The sequence below is a fragment of the Ailuropoda melanoleuca genome, chromosome 3 (assembly GCF_002007445.2).
Source record: "Ailuropoda melanoleuca isolate Jingjing chromosome 3, ASM200744v2, whole genome shotgun sequence".
Classification (NCBI taxonomy): Eukaryota; Metazoa; Chordata; class Mammalia; order Carnivora; family Ursidae; genus Ailuropoda; species Ailuropoda melanoleuca.
In genome coordinates, this window is record NC_048220.1 from 122,052,956 (window position 1) to 122,075,209 (window position 22,254).

General features: G+C 44.6%; 1 protein-coding gene across 2 annotated transcripts in view; it reads right to left on the reverse strand.

Moving 5' to 3' along the window:
* NPR3 (natriuretic peptide receptor 3) overlaps window positions 1-22,248 on the reverse strand; it is a 74,877-nt gene extending 52,629 nt beyond the window's left edge. For both annotated transcript variants that reach the window (XM_034657044.1, XM_034657043.1), the window contains exons 1-2: window positions 21,046-22,248; window positions 10,823-10,945 (exon numbers count right to left, since the gene is read on the reverse strand). In XM_034657044.1, the coding sequence (XP_034512935.1) occupies window positions 10,823-10,945; window positions 21,046-21,802 (880 nt within the window). In that variant the 5' untranslated portion in view covers window positions 21,803-22,248. The remainder of the gene's footprint in view (window positions 1-10,822; window positions 10,946-21,045) is intronic.
* Between the last annotated feature and the right edge of the window lie 6 nt (window positions 22,249-22,254).

Here is a 22,254-nt window from a genome sequence, read left to right on the forward strand (position 1 = left end):
CTCATTTTCAGCCCCTGAGAATGGCAGCACTGCTGGAGGAAGAAAAAGATTTTATTCCTTTCCATTCACATTTTTTTTTAATACCTACAGTCAACTGTGGAGGTCAACGGAGTCATGACTATGGTACAATACACCTGACATTGTGTGGATGTGGGAGGAGAGAACGCCGTGTATCACAGCAGATACGTGCAAGCACGATAAAGTGGGCGCTTGGTAGAAAAACTTTGGAGATCAAGATTATTGATTTTTTTTGAACTATTTCTGGAATCTCCTCAGAATGAATCTAACTTAGGTGACCATGAGGATTTATCTCTCTCTAGTGCTGGCAACATAATATAAAAATTATTTATTGGACACTATTCATCAGGCCATCAACAGTAATAAAAATCGCTAACACTTATTGAGAACATATATAATAATAAAACCTCTATTTATTGGGGCGCCTGGGTGGCTCTGGCAGTTAAGCATCTGCCTTTGGCTCAGGTCGTGATCCCAGGGTCCTGGGATCAAGCCCCACATTGGGCTCCCTACTCAGCCAGCAGTATGCTTCCCCCTCTCCCTCTGCCCCTCCCCACTGCTCGTGTTCACTGTCACACACACACTCTCTCTCTCTCTCAAATAAGTAAATAAAATCTTTGAAAAAAAGAAAGGCTCGATTTATTAAACACTTTATATGTATAAACTCATTTAATCTTCACAAGACTCCATGGATCGGTTACATTATCCTCTTTTATAGATGGGAAACCTGAGGCATTGAGACACTGGGTACCCCCTGCTTCACAGTGCTCCTTCTCAAAAAACCAAAGTGCTCCCTCTCACAAAACCAAAGGCAAATTACATGGATAAGAATTAGTACTCTTCTCCTTACGATTTCATTTTTGAGGAAACATGTGGCCTGCAGGATCCCAAAAGGAAATGTAGACTGTTGTTTCTATGAATTATCCTTATGATCCCTACAGATCTCTGGAGTCACAACAAAGAATCAACCTGCTGGAGTCCAGCACAGAGTCATTTGTTCGCACCAAGTCCACGGCGGACTCCAGAAGAATAGCGGCTGAGTAGCGAGAATGCTGGCGGAGCTCTCACTCTCCTCTTACAGACACAGACCCAGAAAGAGCTGGTGGCTCGGGAGCTCCTAGCCCCGCTGCAATCAGACAGAGAGTAGCTAACCACATTGCACACGCTGGGCTCCGTGGCAGCCACTGCAGTAGGCATTACGAACATCTCGAACAGCCTCCACCACCTTCAAGAGAGGGATTCAGACGTCCGTGTGCAAAGAGCTGAAGTTATGACAGGGTATCAGCTAGCCCACTGTGGCAGGAGGCAGGGGAGTAGAAAGAAAGAACGCGGAGGGTACGGGAAGAGGCAAGGAGCTCCCACACTCCCAAGGGGGAAGGTTTCAAGTGAGGAGGAGGCATCGGCTGGCCCTAACTGTGTGAGTAGGATTTTAATAGAAGGCGAGCAGGACGGAAAAGCATGCTTGGCAGAGCCTGTGACACCAGGCAAAGGTGCAAATGTGTATGACATCCAGTAGGCAGCTGGGAGCCTCAGTGTAGAGCATGAGAAAAGGCAGAGACAAAGAATTTGTTTGTGGAGTTATCTGTATAATGATAATCCTAATAATAGCAGCCATTTATTAATTGCTTCTATGTGCCAGGGAGCTGTTAAAAGATAAATAAGACAGAGCTGAGGACAGAATTCATTAAGGCCTAGGCCCGTTCTCAAGGAGCACAGATTAAATTTCAGGCCACCAAACAAAACTTGACCAAGTCCTCCTCCACATGAAACCTCCCCACACCAAGAAGGCGACAGCACGCAGGGCAGGCAGCCGAGCCCGCAGCCGAGCCTGAGAGCGGCCTTCCCTGCCCCCAGCCAGGGGAAACCCAGCTGCATGCTCCAGACACAGACAATGTGGCCTTTGTTAAGGAGCCAAATCTGTTTGCCAGGAAGACCCCTGATTCTAAGAGTGTCTAGAACACCTTCATCCCAAGGAGGAACCCATTCCTTATAAGCTGCGATCAGTATGTATTGATTCATTTATAAGTGATTTGAGATATCAAGATAACAGGAGTCATGTTCTGTAGGCAGAAGGTCAGAGTTTCTCAGCTCTGGGAAAGAGTACTCTCCAGGCGCATAAGAAAGAAAATACTTAACCATGAAGGGTTTTATGTGCAGAATTAGAAAACACATACAGAACTGGAAACAGCAACTATCTCACTTACTGAAATAGGAAAACACTTTTTTCTGAAAGAAGTGAAATCCAATACAATAAATCTGTCTACCGCAATCCAAAGGGTAATAACTTGGGAGTTTTGTCTTCTAGAAAAAAGAAATGGAAAACAACCATGCTTAATAAATCTAATCCAAACTAAATGCTTATCTAGTCACCACCATAATCGATCCTGTGACTTCCTGCTTTTGCGGGCGTTCCTTATTGAAATGTGTCTGTAACATTGCCCACACCCAGGCTGTTGAACACTGGAAAAGCAGAGTTGGCTTGGCATGATGCCCCATCAGTAGGGACAAATTTAATTCAGTAGACAACTGGGTGCCTCTGGAGATTTATGAGTGTAACAGAAGAATGACATGATCAGAATCATGCCTTGGGAAATAGCAATGGATTCGAATGGGGAGACACGGAAGGTTCACGGCCATAGCCGTCCAGGCAAGAGGTTACGAGAGGCTACAGAGGGGAAGCCACACACCAAAAAGCTAAGCGTGCTTCTCTGGGTAGTCAGAACCATGGGCAAGTTTTCTTTTCTCTTTTTTTTTCTTTTCCTTTTTTATGTTTTTCTGAATCTAGTGAATTTTCAATAATAAGCGTTTACTGCTTTTGGAATCATCAGAAGAGGGAGAGCCCTTGAGAATGCAAACAGAGGACAGCGCAAGAGGAATCTCGAGACTCTACAAGAGTGAGGGAGTGAGGCACAACAGAAAGGGAGGCACATCACTGCTGACGCCAGAGAGCAAAGGAAAGAGGGTGTTACTAGAGGAAAGAGCAGAGCCAGATGGAGGAGGAGGGAAATGACCTGGAAATGGTAATGATTTCTTTCAGTCAGGGTCACGGTCAATACAAGGTGACTAACTACAGAATGCCCAAGTGACAACACCAGGCTGGAGCTGGAAATAGTGGTCTGAAGCCAGAAAGAGGAATGAGTGCTAGAGAGAGTGTTAGATGTCCTTTCCAGATGGCCTCAAGTTAGACCAGGGCCTGACGGCACTGGATAAGAGAAAGGGAGACTTTGGGAATGATGTTTCTAGTGGGCAGAAGGAGTACAAGGAGACAGAGAGGAGCTGACAGAGAAACAAAGAATGCCATGCTACCAACGCTAAGAAAAACAGGTTTCCAGAAAGAAACTGGTGGAAAACAATATGGAATGCTCTAGAGCTACACTGCCTAATAGAGCAGCCACCAGCCACACGTGTGACTGTTTAAATTTAAATTAATTAAAATTAAATAAAATTTAAAATTCGGTTCCTCAGTCTGACGTGGCACATTTCAGGGGCTCGGTAGCCACGAGTGGCTAGTAGCTGCCATACTGGGCAACACAGAACAGAACACAGTCAGCATCACAGAAAGTTCCATTGGACAGCACTGCTTCAGAGGCCCCAAGGCTTGGTCTGACCTAAGACTAACGGCTTTGGTGATGAGGAGGGCATCAGTGACCTTGGTGATACCACTTTCAGAGTGGCGAGCACTGATGTCATCTTTTCAGTCAGTGGTCCTGAGCAAGGGATTAAGGAGAGGAAAAAGAAGTCTGCTAGTGAAAAGTCCAGCAGACGAGGTGACTCTTTGCGGTTGTTTCAGGAACGAGGAAAGTGAATTTGCTTTGTTTTAAACATCATGGAGACCCAAGCTTGTGTTCAGAATAAGGCCACAGAATATTTTTGAAGGAGGAAATAACCTGCCCACCACCAAGCCTAACGCCAGGGAGCTGGCGCTGGCAAGGGGTACCCACACTGGGATAACTAGCTGAGACATCACAGAATATGTCCAAGAAATGAATGCCTGGAGCTCCCCGGGGCTGGCTCTGTAGTGCTATGGTTCTTGACCTCGCCGCACTCCACCCTCTCCAAACATCCAGGTGTTACATGCTTGCCATGGGCTAGGCTGGCTTGCTGGCTCCCATCAGTAGTCAGAGCACCACTTATTGGGTGATGCCATTGTGAATGGCATTGCCTGTAGCATTTCATTCTTTAATCCTCATAAAAACTCCATGAGGAAGATACAAGTATAACTGCCACCTTACAGATGGGGAAACTGAGGCTCGAGGAGATTGATGTGCCCAAGTCACTTAGCTAATAAACAGAAGGAGAATTCAAATGCAAGCCAGACTGCAAACACTGATGCCATGTCTGCTCTATGTTCACTTCATCAGAGTCTGGGGTGTTCCAAGCTTTAAAACTGAACATGCAATCGGATGACAGAAGTGTTAAGAACAAAAGTAACACAGAAAGAAAGGTCAGAAGAGGAAGTGTCTACATGTGGTTTAACAACTGTTATAGTTGAAAGATCGTATGAGAATTCTTTTTCTTTTCACATTGTCCCAAACTGACTTGAATGTGCATATATTTCTTTTATAGTAAAACATAATAAATCTAATTGCTCCTCAATTTCTCTATTTTTCCACTTCTAGCAAGTCAAATAATTTATGTGCATCACCTAGCTCTACTGTACTTTCATCTTCACCTGAATTATTGCCCACTGAGTTATCAGGAACTCAAGAACTCTCTCTGATAATTGTAACAGTCCTGGACAGGATCACCCAAATAACCTGCCGCCTAACTTACATGCAAAAAACATAATGCTGATGAAAAACAATGCCAACAGGTGCTAGTAAAAACTCTACATGGCAGTACATATCACCTTCTTTCTAGATTTGTTTAAAGACTTCTTTATTTAATTGAGAGAGAGAGAGCATGCGAATGAGCAGGGAGGAGGGGCAGAGGGAGAGGAAGAGAATCTCAAGCAGACTCCATGGTGAGCACAGAGCCCTACATGAGGCATGACCCCAGAACCCTGAAATCATGACCTGAGCTGAAATCAAGCATCAGATGCTTAACCGACTGAGCCATCCAGACGCCACTTCTCTCTAGACTTTTTTAAACCTATCCTTTCAGTCTTATTTTCCACCACTTGAATTCTCCCATAATATATTCTGAATTCCTATAACTATAATTTGGGCAGATCTGAGAATTTGTTTGAGTACTTGCCAAGACCAAACAATCCAGTAATCAGTAAATATGGGCATATTATATGTTTTTCCTAAAATCCAATAGCAAGTAAGTATTAATTAAAATAGAGCCTTTTTCTAGAGCCAGTATAGAGTTTGGTGTGAGGAAGCACAGGGAGAAAGTGATGCTGAAGAACTTTTCATGAACATATAGCTGATGTTTAGGGCACAATAGGGCGCCTGGGTCGCTCAGACAGTTATGCTTCCAACTCTTGGTTTCAGCTCAAGTCATGATTTCATGAGCCATGGAATCGAGCCCCATGTGGGGCTCCATGATCAGCGGGGAGTCTGCTTGAAGATTCTCTCCCTCTGTCCCCCCAACTCGTGCACACTCACATATGTGCATGCTTGCTCACTCTCTCTCTCAAATAAATGAATAAATCTTTAAAAAAAATCTCAGAGAAGACCCTTTACTAATGATAGACACCAGAACCTTGGTCTAGGTCTCTCTGCCTGCTGTAAGATTCTGTTTACTGCTTCTACTCTGAGGAAGAAAGGGGCTTCGGAGTCTCTGGCAAGCATCGACATTTGCCTCCCTACATTCATTCTTCCTTCTTCCTTAGTAAGAGGTTCCTAAATTGATTTGGGGTAACAGTGAGTCTAACTGAGAGCATACATTTCCTGGCATCCCTCTCAACTAGAGGTAGCAAATGATATATAAGTAGAAGTTAATCAGAGGGGCTTCCAGAGAGACTTTCAAACAGAATTGTGTCAACTGAGACGGTCTCTGTTTGCCTTTCATCCTTCTCCCTTCATCTTGCCTAGAATGAAGGCACCATCCCCAGAGTCCTAACCACCACCTTGTGATCCTGAGGACGGATGCAGTTCACTAACATTAAGGGAGCCGAGAAACAGAAGAAGCTTGGACGTCTGATGACATTATGGAACCACCATCTCTACTCTGGACTGCCCACCCCTGGACTTCTTACAGGGGAGAGGATAAAGCTCCACCTTTGTTTAAATCACCATAGGTGGGAGTCTTGGTCATTTGCATGCAGATGTAATTCCTAAAGCACCTACACCCGTTCTTAGGCTGTATTAGATAAAAGCTGGTTACTTTGTTAACAGAATGTATGGCCTAAACTTATCTATAAAACTACACCAAGAGGGATGCTTGGGTGGCTCAGTCAGTTAAGCATCTGCCTTTGGTTCAGGTCAAGATCTCCGGGTCCAGGGATCAAGCCCCATGTCAGGCTCCCTGCTCAGCGGGTAGTCTGTTTCTCCCTCTCCTTCTACCCCTCTTCCCCTCTCATGCTTTCTCTCTCTCTCTCAAATAAATAAATAAAATCTTTTTTAAAAAAGCTACACCAAGGGGCGCCTGGGTGGCACAGCGGTTGGGCGCCTGCCTTCGGCTCAGGGCGTGATCCTGGCATTGTGGGATCGAGCCCCACATCAGGCTCCTCTGCTGTGAGCCTGCTTCTTCCTCTCCCACTCCCCCTGCTTGTGTTCCCTCTCTCACTGACTGTCTCTATCTCTGTCGAATAAATAAATAAAATCTTTAAAAAAAAAAAGCTACACCAAGAAAAATGTATAAACTTACCATTTTAAGAACTATATATAATCATCAAAGTAAACTAAGACTAATAATATAGCTAATTTATTAAACACTCATTATGTTCCAAGAAGTTTGCTATGTATCTCACATATGTTACCTCATTTATTACTCAGCTTGATGTCATGAGGTAAGTATTATTATTATCACTAAAAAGAAACTAAGACCCGCGACGGAAGACAGGGTTACCTCAATCTGCCAAGAGCACAGCCTTTCAGGCAGACTGATACCAGAGCCCAGAGCCTGAGCAGCCATGCTGTAAAAGGTAAAAAAGAAAGGAGGCCTAATCAGAAACACCAAGGATACTTTGCCAGCTGTATAGAGCACATTATATAACTCTATGCAATTTAATTTTCAAGAAGCAGAAAAACTGAACTCATGGAAAAAATACATTTTAAAAAGTTGTCCCCAAATCACCAATACTAAATCATATGGCTAAGACTTCTTACACAGTGATATCATGCAAGGAGAAGGACACGGTATCACTTTTGTGGTATTCTTGCCAAATAAGTATAAACTCAGTCTTACCGTGTGAAAACAATAGATAAACCCAACTGGGAGACATTCTACGAAATAACAGATTCATCACTGTCAGGTCATGAATGACTATGAAAGATTGAGGACATGACACAGTTTGGCAAAGATTAAGAAGATACAACAACTAAATGGATTGGATCCTGGAACAGAAAAAGATCATTAGCAGGAAATGTAGTAAATTTCAAATAAGGCTTGTAGTTTAGTTAGTAGTATTGTACCAATGTTAATATTCTTATTTTTGATAATTTTGCTATGGTTATTTAAATTGTTAACATTAGAGGAATCTGGATAAAAGGTATATATGAACTTTCTATATTATTTTTGCGAGTTTTCTGTAAGTCTAAAATTATTTCAAAATAAAANTGGTTATTTAAATTGTTAACATTAGAGGAATCTGGATAAAAGGTATATATGAACTTTCTATATTATTTTTGCAAGTTTTCTGTAAGTCTAAAATTATTTCAAAATAAAATTTTTTTTAAGTTTTTCAAAAAATTACCTCTAAAAAGAAGTTAGGTCCAGATACAGAGTTGAATTGTTTCCATCTTTCAAGGAATATTCTTATGGTATATAAACTGTTCTGGAGCACAAAAACAATGGAAAGTGTCCCAATTAATGTTATAAAGCTAATGTAAACTTGATATTAAAATCTGGCGATACCACCTCAAGGCAAGAAAACTCCTGTCCAATCTCACTCACAAATATAGACTCAAAAATCCTAAATAAGATACTAAAAAGTTACAATCAGCAATACACCTAAAAAAGGCATCATGACAAAGTATACTTAATTCCAAGAATACTACAATGGCTCAATCTTAGGAAATTTATTTAAAAAATAGGTCAAATGTACTTGATAACATTCCCCACTGGTTTCCAATTTTTAAAACCACATTTAATAAGCTAGAAATAAAAGGAGACTTTAACATCTACTTCAATTCAAGAAGTCAGAAATTAAAAAGTATCACCACTGTTATATAATATAATTCTAGAGGTTCTTGCCAATGCAATGAAAAAAGAAAAATAAGATGTTCAGCTGTCAAAATGGGGAAAAACTCTTTTTGCTATATGAAAATGATATAATAAACTATTGGAACAGAGGGTTTAATATGTGGAATTCTTGCAAAATAAACAGAATCTCATAGCTTTTCTATATAACAACTCCAGTTATAAAATGTAATGGGAAAAGAACATGATCATAATAACAATCAGAAAACATAATATCTAAGAATGAACTCAACAAGAATGGTACAGAATATAAATGAAGAAATGGCAAAACACTGCATATGGCTATAAAAAGAAAGTCAAATAAAATAATTTAAAAGTTAGATGATGTAAGGATGCAGGAAAACAGACAGTCTCATAGCTTGTTGCAAAAACATAAAGTGGTAAACCTCTTCAGAGGTCAACTTGGCAAGATCTATCAGAACTTTAAACTTTGGACCCAGAAATTCTACTTCAAGAAATTTATCTCACAGGTAGTATGTATGTATAAACATGGGTGTGTGCGTGTGCGTGTGCACATAAAGGCTACTCAATATAGCATTGTTCTTAATAGTAAAAAGCTGACAACAACATAAATATTGAAAACGACAGACTGCTGAGGTAAAGATGGCATGTCAGCATTATAAAATACTATGTAGCCACATTTGAAATAGTATAACCACTTTATGGAAAAATATTTTTGTAAATATTTTTTTAAAGATTTTTATTTTATTTATTCACTCGACAGAGATAGAGACAGCCAGCGAGAGAGAGAACACAAGCAGGGGGAGTGGGAGAGGAAGAAGCAGGCTCATAGCGGAAGAGCCCGATGTGGGGCTTGATCCCATAACGCCGGGATCACGCCCTAAGCCAAAGGCAGACGCTTAACTGCTGTGCCACCCAGGCGCCCCTGTAAATATTTTTTTATAAAATAAGCAAGATGTATATATTTCTAAATATTATCAATATACTTTTAGCTGGGTGGCAGAATTATAGTAACTTATTTTCTTCCCTGTGATTTTGTTTCTCAAATTTTCTATAATACTCATGTATTGTAATTAGCAAAGAAAAGTAATATAAGCTTTATTTGTGAATGCAAGGAATTCCAGTACCTAATATTTGCACTGCACTGGCCCATTTATAATGTGCATTCACATGCATTTTCTCTGAATACACACTGTTTTTCATCACCAACTTGCAAAACTCAGAATAAATGTTTTTCATTTTGACCCGTTTCTACCACTATCTCAGTGAACTCAATACTATAGTCAATAATATAATTACGTTCTGATCTGGGGTCAAAAAGTGAAACCACCACTTAGCTCACACAAAGAGAAGGGGAAAGACAACCATGGCAGCAAAGAGGAAAAATGGGTGTTTATCCTGCAAGCCTCAAATCGCCAGTCTTATCCACTACAGGAAGCAGGAGCTACTCTTGTTTCATCAACTTTTCTTTAGCCCTGTGAGAGTTGTGTTTTACTACCTGTTTACGCACAATCCTCTCTTGTTTGAGTTCATTGACTAAGCCAGGGTTTCAGAGCAGCAAAGTGAGGTGTATGCTTAAAGTTTTAGATCCTGTCAAACTGTCTCTCAGCAGCAAGAACGGGGAAGTAGAGCTCAGCATAAACAAGCCCTTTGTGAAAAGTATACTTATGATTCCCTATAACTGCTCAGTTTTGAGCAGCCAATGTGCTGTATTTGAGAAAATTTTCCATTGTCCTACGCTGTCTCCTTCAGAGAGAGTCCTCATCACATATGGCAGAAACATTTTGAACCTGTGATCTTCATGGCCTTCTTAAACACACTCCATCACAGGAACACCGGGAACCTCCCCAGATCCATTTTAAGGAATGATATGCTTTCAATCATATGTGTTGGTGGATCTCAAAATTCTATATAGGGGAGGCTGAACTGCAGGCAATAATCTGGAAGGAAGAGGGGCTGGGAGCAGTAGCTTTCAAAATGCTTTTACCTCAATTTATAGTAATGGTTATTTTATTTTCACACTGCAGCCCATTACACACCTATGTGTGACCTGCTTAGATATATACACACATACGATTATATTACCAAAATAAAAGTTTTATGAAATAATACACTTGCAATGTGTGACACACTTTAACATGTTCTATTACATCAATATATTCTAGTATATTCCATTAAAAATCATGCCCACATCTCATTAAAATATTCCAACCATCCATCATAGTGGCAACCCACAGTTGGAAACACGCTTGAGAGGGGTCTTTAGGGCCTGGATTTATGACCATCTGGAGCACTGGAGGGAGCTATGCTCCCTCCCAGACAGTCCATGGGCACCCCAAGTAAGAGGTATCTTCTTGCTCTGAGTTCTCAGAGAAGAAAAGCTTGAGAACTTAGAAGTCCTGGGAGTGTTCAGTATCACACATTTCTAAGTTCCTTTCTATGGAATCAAGTCTATTGAGGTCATTCAAATTATTGACTTTCTCAGGACCTCTTTTGACACCTTGAAGAGAGGGGAAACTGGAAGCACAGTTACCGTAGGAAGAACTGTTGAAGAGCTCAATGTTGAAGAAGGCGTAGTCTCCACTGGTCATCCCATGCTTGTGCGCCGCCAGCATGATGCCCCGGATGGTGTCGCTGCTCGCACACATGATCACCACTGGGGAGGGAGGAACAAAGAACATGCGTGAAACTCCCTTTCCCACAGGACAGTGAGGACGTGGAAACCAGGGGAGGGGGACGTCTGACAAGGAACCGGGGACTAATATAGCCCTAAATCATCTCCCCATTCGTGACTTACTAATTACGAAGGGAGAGAAGAGTAACTTGACAGTGGAGAAAGCGAACGGACTCCAGCATAACCAGGTGATGGGAGCCACCATCACCAACCACAGGAGCACACGCGTGAACCTACACCCGGCACCAAAAAGGTCAAAATGGGCAACATGACTCCAAGCAGGAGAGCAGCCAAAAACCCAACTTTGGAAATGTTCTAACCTAAAAAGACTTCAAGGAACAGAAAACTAAAAGTGTGATCCTGCATCTTAAAGAAATAGTAAAAAAAAAAAAAAGTTTTGCTATAAAGGGCGTTACTGAGACAACTGGAAAAAATTGGGTAAGTCTGTAAATTAGATCGCAATATTGCATGTGTTAGAGTTTTTGCTTTTCATGCTTACACTGGGGTTTTGTAAGTAAATGTGTTTGTTCTTAGGAAACACACTTAAGTATTTAGGGGTAAGGGAGTATGATGGCCCTACTTACTTCTCAAATGGTTCATAAAAAGCTAATTATATGTGGTGTGTGTGTGAGTGTGTGTGTGTGTGTGTGTGTGTGTGTGTGTGTTTGAAGGTGGTAGGAAGGGAAGGAGGAGGGGAGAGATTTGGAGTGATAGCATATGGGGCAAAATGATACAACTGGTAACAGCCAGGGTGAAGGCTGTACAGAGGTTCTTACACTTTCTTACATCTTTTCCAAAAGTATAAAATTATTTCAAAATCACTCTTTTTAAAAATACTTTAAAGATATCATCAGATTTGCCCAATATAAGCCAGTGAAGAGTATCAACAGGATGGTAAATACATTTTCCAGAAAAAAGCAAACTGAATGGCTTTAGGGAGAACAGTCATTAGGCAAATCAGAGGATGCAGTGAGTGGTGTAAGCTTTCTGCTGTCTGAATGTTGAAACATTTCTCTCGAGCTGTCTCAACGTATATAGGAAATAGTTAACAAGACTCCAGGTCCCTCCTCATGTTCTCTCCGTTTACACCCACACTGCCAGATTTGAGAAGCTTTAAGTAGCTCCAGAACCTTGTAGCCTGCCACGTAAGAGCTACACCAGGCTGGCGTGAAGCGGGTGCCTGGCCGTTGTCCAGTTAATTCGATCACTGTCGATGGCCCCTGGTCCCCATGATGCAGACCACTGTGTTTCACTGCATACACGGGAAAGGAGACCCAGAGAGGCCTGGGGGGCTGTCCCCCACGTTATCACCACACATGCCAGCCCTCCGCGATGTGTCTGTTCTTTGTAAAAGCATGGGTGCTGAAAGACGTCAGACAAACTCCAGGTTGTGCCAAAGCTGCCTTGGCAACCTGCACGAAAGGTGAGGCGCCTGCTGATACTTCGTTTATTACACGTTAATTCCGAGTGTTAGATCATGATTCTGACATTTCTTACTACAGAAGGGCTCGCTGTGCTGGCTCACACTCAGGAGAACAAGTTTTAACAATACGAAATTCCAAAAGGACTATAACTGTGGGAGTAGGCGTTGTTTGTGCCTAAAATTATTGTTATATATTTGGGATAAGTAGTCAAATTCCAAGATCCCTCAGCAAGGGAGCTTTGAAAGAAACTCTTCATTGTTCATTATGACCTAGACCCTTATTTTAGCTCTGATTCAATTCTAGTCCCTGAAATCATAAAAAAGAGCCACGGTATCCCACATAGCGGCCAATAAGGAAAAGGCTGAGGCTGGACAAGTTTGAAGAGTGCAGATTCCAAGAGTGGCCATCTACAGAAGGACCCCGGACCTCTAGCTACTGTCCGCCAGCAGCCCCCATCATTTTGTGATCCTCAACTATGTCATCAACTGATCATAGTCTGGAGTCTGACCCCAAACCCCCAGATATAGAACCTGATGCTGTCAGCACATAAAGAGTAGAGGCATTGCTTGGAGGCAGAATCCCCATCATCTAACTCCGATGTTTTTAGATACTCTCAAATGCAGATTACTTCATTTCAATGAGGACCACAATCACAAACACATTTGCATCAACACCTCCCTGGGCATGCCAAATGAGAAGCCAAATTGTAAGCAGGAGGCTGTTAGTGAGGACGAATCCAAACCAGGGGGTCAGCTGGAGGATACAGGCATCCGAAGGCGTCAGGCCTCGGTAAGCCTATGCACCCGTGGGAGTGCTATACGGAGCACAGGCCCTAACAGGCTGTGTCCTCAGGCCCGAGCATAAGCTTCGCTAAGCCCTGGTTGGGCTCTGCCCAATGCTGCCCCCTGTCACTTCTTTGTCTATTTTTACAGCTCTGGCCCATCTCCTTCTCCCCATTCCCATGACCACGAGACCAAACCCTCTGACACACACACCCTTTCTTTAAATGTCAGTGCCTGCTGGACTGAGCACGAGTGGCGCGGAGCCGCAGCGTGTGTCTCTGAGCAGGCTTGATTGTTTTAGATCTCATCCATTTTGCGCTGACCATGCAGTTAAACCCTCTTTTGTGAGAACTAATTTCCAAGTTCACGGGCAGGATATTGTTCTTCTTGCATAAAGAAGCCCATAGTGCAAATTCTCATCCGGTTGAAGCTGGAGAAAGCACTTTCAGACGCTGGCAAAGCAGAGAGAATGCAGAATCCTTCTAGATTTGGAGGGTGTTCCCTAATTTCTTATGGCTGTTTCATTCATGCCTAATTCAACAGCAGCTATTTTTAGCAACTTGCCTTTATACAATCTGTCAGAAGGTTTAAAATAGTTTTCACTAAAATAGCTTTCTCCTCCTACTCATGTTTCATCAGTTTATATAATAACTAATTAAATTACACACTTATTATAATAAGTACAACTGGTATAAACGGATTTGGCGACAACTCTTGGAGAGTCAATGGACAAGTGTGAGAAGCGTTCGGCCATAATCAGGAGAAGTATACACCAACAGCCAATAAAGTGTATGGAGCAAAAGAGAGCTGCAGCTAACCCTGCAGGCTGCTTAAAGGAAGGTCATTTAAGACAATTTGTGCTGTATTTAAGTATAGTTAAATATATAAGTACTCATTTTTTGGTCAAATTGTTAAACTTGTAAAAGGAGGGATGCTGGTGTAATTCTAAGTTTCTAGATGGACTGTTCATCATTCTGCTCTATTTCTCTCTTTGCCAAAGACCTGTGATGTCCCATGGCATCCTCCACTGTCTGACTCCCAGTGTCTTCTGGAAGAGACTTTGCAATCACTCTAGAAATGGCAGAGAGAAGTGCTAAGGTGTGGCTACAGAAGCCAATTCAGAGAACCAGAAACAGTCCAGGTGGCATACCTGACTTGGGGGGATATCTTTTCCCCAATCTCATGTTTCCGTCTGGAGTAACCTCTAAGAGGGTGAGACTCCTCACCCCTCAATGTACCTTCATTCATCCCTCTCCCCCCACCAAAGGAAAAGGAGTAAATTGTTGGATTGTTGAGGTGAGTCTGAAAACAAAAATGGCACACTGGACCCAAAAAAAGGCATGCTGGATCCTTTCCTTCTTCCTCTTTTGGGTGCATGTCTGCTTGCAGAGGGCACATATTAAGGGAGAAGTAAACAGTAAGTAGGCCCTTTTGGCAACAAATCTAAATCCATCTTTCCCAATAGGTTTTATCAATAATAAAAACATATTTTCTGGGCACCTGGGTGGCTCAGTCGGTTAAGTATCTACCTTCTGCTTAGGCTCAGGCCGTGATCTTGAGGTCCTGGGATTGAACCCCACATTGGGCTCCCTACTCAGCAGGGAGTCTGCTTCTCCCTCTCACTCTGCTCCTCCCCCCGCTCGTGCTTGCTCTCACTCTCTCTCAAATAAATAAATAAAATCTTTTAAAAAAACATATTTTCACATTCTCCATCTGACTCTTGCATCCATTTTCCATTTAATTTGAAGCTTAAAAAAGAAAAGAGATGTTACTTTATGGAAGCAAAGCAATATATGCCATGTGCCACAGATTGAAAATATGATATAGCAGAAATTAGAAAACAAAACTTAATAGAAATTTGGGGAGCAAAGAAATACCTAAATCAGAGGAATTTATTTTTAAAAGATAGGCAGTAAATAGGAAAAAGAGGTAAGAAAAGTAGAGTTTCAATCCAGGAAGTCTAACATCCAAATGATACAAATTCTAGAAAGACAAACAGAGAAAATGAAGGGGATAAAGGAAATAATTTAAGAAATTTTTTCAGGGGGCGCCTGGGTGGCTCAGTCATTAAGTGTCTGCCTTCGGCTCAGGGCATGATCCCAGAGTCCTGGGATCAAGCCCCGCATCAGGCTCCTCCACTGGGAGCCTGCTTCTTCCTCTCCACTCCCCCTGCTTGTGTTCCCTCTCTCGCTGGCTGGCCCTCTCTCTGTCAAATAAATAAATAAAATCTTTAAAAAATTTTTTTAAATTTTTTTCAGAACTAAAAGACATGAGTCTCTGTACTGAAGAGGTGTACCCTCCAATCCCCTGAAGTGCCTAAGGCAAGATACTGGCATGAAAGTACGTCATAATAAAATGTTAAAACACTGAGAGCAAAGAGAAAATCCTAAAAATTTTCAGGAAAAAAATAACAGATAACAAACAATAGGTCAAGAATCCAAGTCGATTCAAACTTTCCAGTAGCAACATTGGAATTTATAAGACAAGCCTTCAAGTCTTGAGGGAAAATGATTTCCACCCTAGAATTCCATAATAATGTATAAGGGCAGAATGAAGACCTTTTCAGTCATGAAAGGTAGCAAGCTACAGCTCTCATCCGTCCTTTCTGAGAAAGCTCCTGGAGGAAGTGCTCCACCAAAACAAGAACATAAACCAAGAAAGAGGAAGACCTAGGGCTCTAGTCCGAGAAAGAGAGAGAGAGAGAGGCAATGGGAGCTGCAGGGGGTTGTTAAAGAAAGGATCCAGAGTGACAACTGTGCCACCTGCCTTAGAAAATAACCAAACTGGAGCATCTGAGGGGCTTGCAATAAGAGTGGATGGATAGTTTAGTTGTAAGTCCATAGGAAACTAAGCAAACAAGAAAAACAGACTTTTTTTAACCCAAGGAAAACTAGAGCAAAGCAGGAAATGTCATTGTAATAGCCAATATGGTCCAACTACAAATAGCATTTAGAAGGCAATAATGATATTGATACTGAAAGCTGAGCTAACCAAAAATTTTTACACAATCTTTCTGAAAGGTCTGCAAGGAGAATTCGAGCATGTGGTTAATATGCAGGAGAAAGAACTAAATTATCATCTGCCACTGGGACAGTAGGGGAGAAACCCTCAAACTGAAATAATCAAAGTCACATGTTATTTAGAGGTATGAAGTCAAACACCTACAGAAATTCCTGCAAGAATCGAAAGTACTTTCCTCTGGCAAGTGAGACATGGGAAGCAGGATGCAGTAAACTCTTGTTCCTAATAAGGCTCATGTAATCTTCTGACTTTTTAATCTATGTAACTGTATAACTAACTCCCAAAAGATTAATATCTTTTTTTGAAAAAAGACTTCTTTCTGGCCATTTCTACACTACACAACAATGGGTTTCATTTGCAAAATAGAGATTGCACTTTTATTTTTGTTGTTCACAAAGGTCTATCCACTCCAAAGACTTTCAGAGTTTCTATACTGCAGCTTACAATGCTTCTTTTCCCCTGCTCTGTGTTATTCTACACTTATCATGCGTTATTTGCTTAAAAAGTCTGCTGATCAACCACTTGGTCATTTACCCCAGCCTAATTCTAAAAATAAGTGACTCTTGTACTGATTAAATACTGTTGTCTCTATAGTTGTTAGCAGGCCCACATCAATGACATATTAATAACTAAAAGGATAAAACTACAGTTCTTCATACAAAAATGTGTGTGTACACAACTTCCAGTTCTGTGTCTCCTAAGATCCATAGACAAAACAACTGCTAGCTCCTATTGCTTTAAAAAAATTGTTATTTTTAAACTTGCCTTTTTATTTTATTTTTTTTAAGATTTTATTTATTTATTTGACAGAGAGACAGACAGACAGCAAGAGAGGGAACACAATCAGGGGCAGTGGGAGAGGAAGAAGCAGGCTCCCAGCGGAGCAAGAAGCCCAATGCGGGGCTCTATCCCAGGACTCCGGGATCACGCCCTGAGCCAAAGGCAGATTCTTAACGACTGAGCCACCCAGGCGTCCCTAAACTTGCCTTTTTTAAAATAAATATATTGATGACTACAGAATACTGAGGACAGTCGTGGACTGTAGAAGTGAATAAGGTTTAAGTAAAGTTTTTTTTGTTTGTTTGTTTTACTGATATAGACTCAGGTGTGTGTATTTCGGTGATGCTCTGTGCTGGCTAAAGACAAAAGATGGGGAAAAATTTTTTTAAATTATTGATGTCAACAGTAAATCCCTAAAAGGAATGATCAATGTCCCCTCAGTTCTTCATTTTACAGCACAGCACATAGCCAAGTGAAATTTTAGTCATATTATTATTTGAGATGGTGGCATTATCAGTTTTAACCCATAAAGAAATTCAAACATTTGTAATATGATTTTAAAGATGAAATTGGGGCTCCTGGGTGGCTCAGCCCGTTAAGCAGCTGCCTTTTGGCTCAGGTCATGATCCCAGGGTCCTGGGATTAAGCCCCACATCCAGCTCCCTGCTCAGTGGTGAGCCTGCTTCTTCCTCTCCCTCTGCCTGCTGCTCCCCCTGCTTATGCTCTCTCTGTGTCAAATAAATAAAAATCTTTAAAAAAAAAAAGATGAAATTAAGTTCAGAAAAGTCTTAAAAATATCATTTCCAAAAGACGGTGGGGGACAGAGGACAGACATTCTCTGGTTCTATGATGTTTCATATGGAGTTTTCAAGGACAAAAATGTGGTCAGTTATGTTTTTAATACTTGAGTGAGTACAAATCCAAACTCCAGATTAGCGTGAAGAGGCCTGATTCTCCTCTGACCTCACTGTTTCAGGAGGAGGAAATTCCACCTTGGAGAAGGTGAAAACCTTGCCCGGCCACACAGCAGCGGAGCGGAGATGCCGAAGCCAGAGCGTCTGTCCCTCCTGCCGGGGTTCCTTCCCCAAGGCATGGCCTCACCTCGGTAAGGGTGATTATCGTCATATATATGTAACAAGAATAACCATAATCAAACCTCCCGTTTACTGAGCATTCGGTATATGCCTGGCACTGTTTCAGTACATTCCACTTGTTAGCTCACTCAACCGTCCCAGCATCCCCAGGATGGGCTGCCCCATCTGCCGCCACTTTAGCTAAGGAGCCTGAGGCATGAGAGTTAGGAGGAGCCCAACCTCTTTTCCAGGGCAGGAGCTCTGGAAGTCCAACTCCATGGAACCCTGAACTGAAGTCCCACTTAACACTTTAACCACTTATGGCAAAGTGAGGGTGATTAGTACAAGATCCCCAGAGAGAGCTTTGGGATCAAGCAACTTTCTCACCAGAGGGTAGGAAACAGGGGTGGAGGAGAAGACTTAGGAGAGAAACTGTTTTGCTTTATATTTATGAATATTTATCCTTCTGCCAAGTCGCTGTTGGAAATAAACTTTAGAGGAAGAATGGTAGCCTCATCACCTGTAAAACATACCGTTCAGCCCAGCAGACTTTCACCACCAAACTCAACAAAGAGAGAGAGAGAGAGAAAAGAAGAAGAGGAAGAGGAAGAGGAAGAGGAAGAAGGAGAAGGAGAAGGAGAAGGAGAAGAAGAAGAAAGACCTGGGAACAGCTATGAGGTTGCCGGGCACCAGAATGTTAGTCCAAGAGCTCTGAAGCCCCCAGGCCTAGAGGGCACTGGCCCCTCCCTACCCCTTGCCTCAGCCACACCACTACTCCCCTAGGCCATGGATCCCAGGCCACGTGTGCATGGGTCACCGCCAGCATTTTGACCTTCAGGGCTGTGGCAGCGTAGACGCAGTTGGCAGACCGCGGCTCGCGCCCGCAGGATAACACACACCGATCCCCAGCCCTTCCTGCCCTGAAAACTAGGCCCTGGAAATGCCAGCCCCTCGAAAGAGGAGAGCTGAAGAATCAGGTCCCGAGGACACAGGGCAACCTGAGGTCTACGGGGCTCTGCAGTAACCTGGGGACTGGGTGAGGGGAAAGAAGCAGACGCAGGCTTCTCCGCAGGGCGTGGCGAGTCCGCAGCGGTTGGACACCAGTGCCCTTTTTCATAATCAGCAAAACCGGCGCCCCGCCTGCTTGTCTGGCAGGGATTCGGCGCAGCCTGGAGTTCGAACGCTCAAAACTTGGCCATGCATCCCCACTGTCAACACCTCCCGCCTCTTCTCTCTANCGCAGGCTTCTCCGCAGGGCGTGGCGAGTCCGCAGCGGTTGGACACAAGTGCCCTTTTTCATAATCAGCAAAACCGGCGCCCCGCCTGCTTGTCTGGCAGGGATTCGGCGCAGACAGCCTGGAGTTCGAACGCTCAAAACTTGGCCATGCATCCCCACTGTCAACACCTCCCGCCTCTTCTCTCTAAAGAGTGCGTTCATTCCCGAGTCCGAGTGGCCAGACTGGGCAAGGGGGCCGCCACGGTGCCATCCTCCAGGGAGCTTCTGCCCACTCTCACCTGTTCCTGAGGCTTCTAGCTTCCGGTTACGCTGTGTCCCACGGCCACAGCTCCGAGGCCCCTGGCCGTGCCATGTCGTGGACTAGCTCTGTGTTTGGCTCAGCCCTTCTCCCCTCGGGCCTCCCTGCGTGGGGTCGTGGGGAGCTTTGCCGGGACTGCACCATTGACAATCCAGGAGCTTGCGCGCCAAGTGGGGAGCCGACGTGGGTTCTCAGAGCACTGTGCACCCCAAACCTGACACCAGAAAAGAGGGCATCGCACTATGCTGGGAACTCAGGCCACCTTCACGCAGCCTACACTGCAGTAAAATGGGCCGCACTGGGGTCTTCTGTGATTAGGTATCCGCGACCACTTGCTTCTCCTCCCGCTCCCTGCTCCCTGTAGCCGTAGCCGCCATCCTCAGGCTTGAGTTTTGTCTGGTTTGGTAGTTATTCAAACTCCCACAGACCCGGGGAGAAAACTTGGGGCTCACGTGCAAAGGCTGTAAGCGCCCGCTTCCCCAGCGCGCGCTCTCGAAAAGCCTCTCTCGGGGCGCTTTAGAGACCTCGGTGCCGAATGCGCTGGGTTGGGGGGGGCGGGAAGTGAGTGTCGCCTGAGTCCAGACACAGCGAAACATTTTTGGTGGAAACCACAGAAGCTCCTTTATAAGGGCTACGGAAGGAATGAGAAGGGCGAAACAATGACCCTTTAAAGGAAAGCTGGGAAGTGGAAGGAGCAGCCAGGGAAATCGGTAGAACCAAGCTAGCCAAGTAGGCGCTAGCCAGTTGTGGAGCAAATGNCTCTCTCGGGGCGCTTTAGAGACCTCGGTGCCGAATGCGCTGGGTTGGGGGGGGCGGGAAGTGAGTGTCGCCTGAGTCCAGACACAGCGAAACATTTTTGGTGGAAACCACAGAAGCTCCTTTATAAGGGCTACGGAAGGAATGAGAAGGGCGAAACAATGACCCTTTAAAGGAAAGCTGGGAAGTGGAAGGAGCAGCCAGGGAAATCGGTAGAACCAAGCTAGCCAAGTAGGCGCTAGCCAGTTGTGGAGCAAATGCATATGCTTCCGCACTAGGAGGGGGCGCACGCTAGTAAAGGACTGGGTAACAAGTTCTCTTGGCCTCGGGACGCTTTCAGCAGGGCACGGAGAGTGTGCCCCCAATCACCAGCCTGGCGCTGGCGAAGGGAGAGGGAGGAAGAAAAACCCAAGCGATTTGAAAGCACCTGTCGGACCTGGGCACTCAGGAGCTGCAGGCTCAGACGCCCCTCCCCCAGGCTCCACCACCTCCCAAGGACCTCTGCATTCACCCCGCGACTGCGAAGGGCGATGGTCAAAGGTTGTCGCAACCAAACAGCGCACAGCGGGCGAATGCCCGCGTGCGCGTCCTCCCCGGGTCTTCGGTGCAGCAGGGGGTAGTGGGGTCTGCAGAGGAGCGGACGGGTGTGTAGGGAGAGCCGCCGAGAGCGGCTGGGTTAGGGCGGGACGCCCGCGGCGCACTCCTGCTCACCTCGCTCACTGGCCTGGATGTACCGCACTATGTCGTCCAGGTCCAAGTCTTTGGTCTCATCGAAATTGTAGGCGGACGTGTGCAAGCCCTCCTCCTGGAAGACTTCGTGGACCCCTTCGAGGGTGAAGTAGCAGTTCCGCTCCAGCTTGTCATCGCTGTAGACCAGTGCAGCGCGGCTCCAGTGGTGGTGGCGGAACAGAGCAAGCATCATCTCACCCATCTTAGCGTATGCGGGTGCCACGCGCGTGAGGTGCGAGTACTCCGTGTCCTTGTGCTGGAAGCCAGCGGCCAGTGCCCCTGCCGACAGCATGGGCAGGTCCCAGTGCGACGCAAGCCGGGCCACGGGCGCTGCTGCGTACTCGCACACCGGTCCCAGGATGAGATCGGGCTTGGCGCCGCGTGCCGCCGCCACGCGGTCCACCAGGCTGAAAAGTGCGCGGTTGCCGCAGTCCGAGTCTTCGTAGGTCACCTGGAAGCGAGTGCCGGGTGGCAGAAGCCGCCGCTCAGTCTCGTTGCCCTCCACGCTGCGCAGCGCGTATTCTATGGCCGGCCGCACCCGGGCCAGGGAGAACAGGTACGAGTCGTCCTGGGGCAACAGCACCAGCACCTCGATCTTCTGCGGCTGCAGCGCCTCTCTCTCCCGGCGCCCTCCGCCGAGGCTAGCGCCCCCGCCGCCACCGCCACTGGTGCTGCCGACCAGCAACACCCAGACAAGCAAGACGCACGCGGAGAAAGTGAGCACCAGCGTGGACGGCATCGTGCCGCAGGAAAGAGTCTGCCCTCGCTGCCGACTCGCCCTCTGCCCCCCACCCACCCTTCCTCTTTCCTCCCCACTCTTCTCTCCGAGGTCCCTGCGCCCTCTTGGGCGCTCTAAGAAAATAGAATACCCCCTTCGCCAAGAGACAGAGAGGAAGAATTCTTCTTTGCAGTGTCACTCGTTTAAAAAAAGAGAGAGAGAGAAAAGGAAGACAAAGTTCACCGCGTGTAAACCTGTACGCCTGTAATATATTTATATATACTTATTATATATATATATTCGCCCTCCCTTTATATATACTATTTTGCTTAGAGGTAGCTTCTTATTTGGGCGTTGCTGAGATTGCTTTTGAAAGCGTATTTGTAAAAGAAAAAAAAAAGTTAGACTTGTCCAAGTGCTTGTAATTGACGGTGCATCTCCCCCGCGTTTGATCTCATTGATTCGCGCCGGTT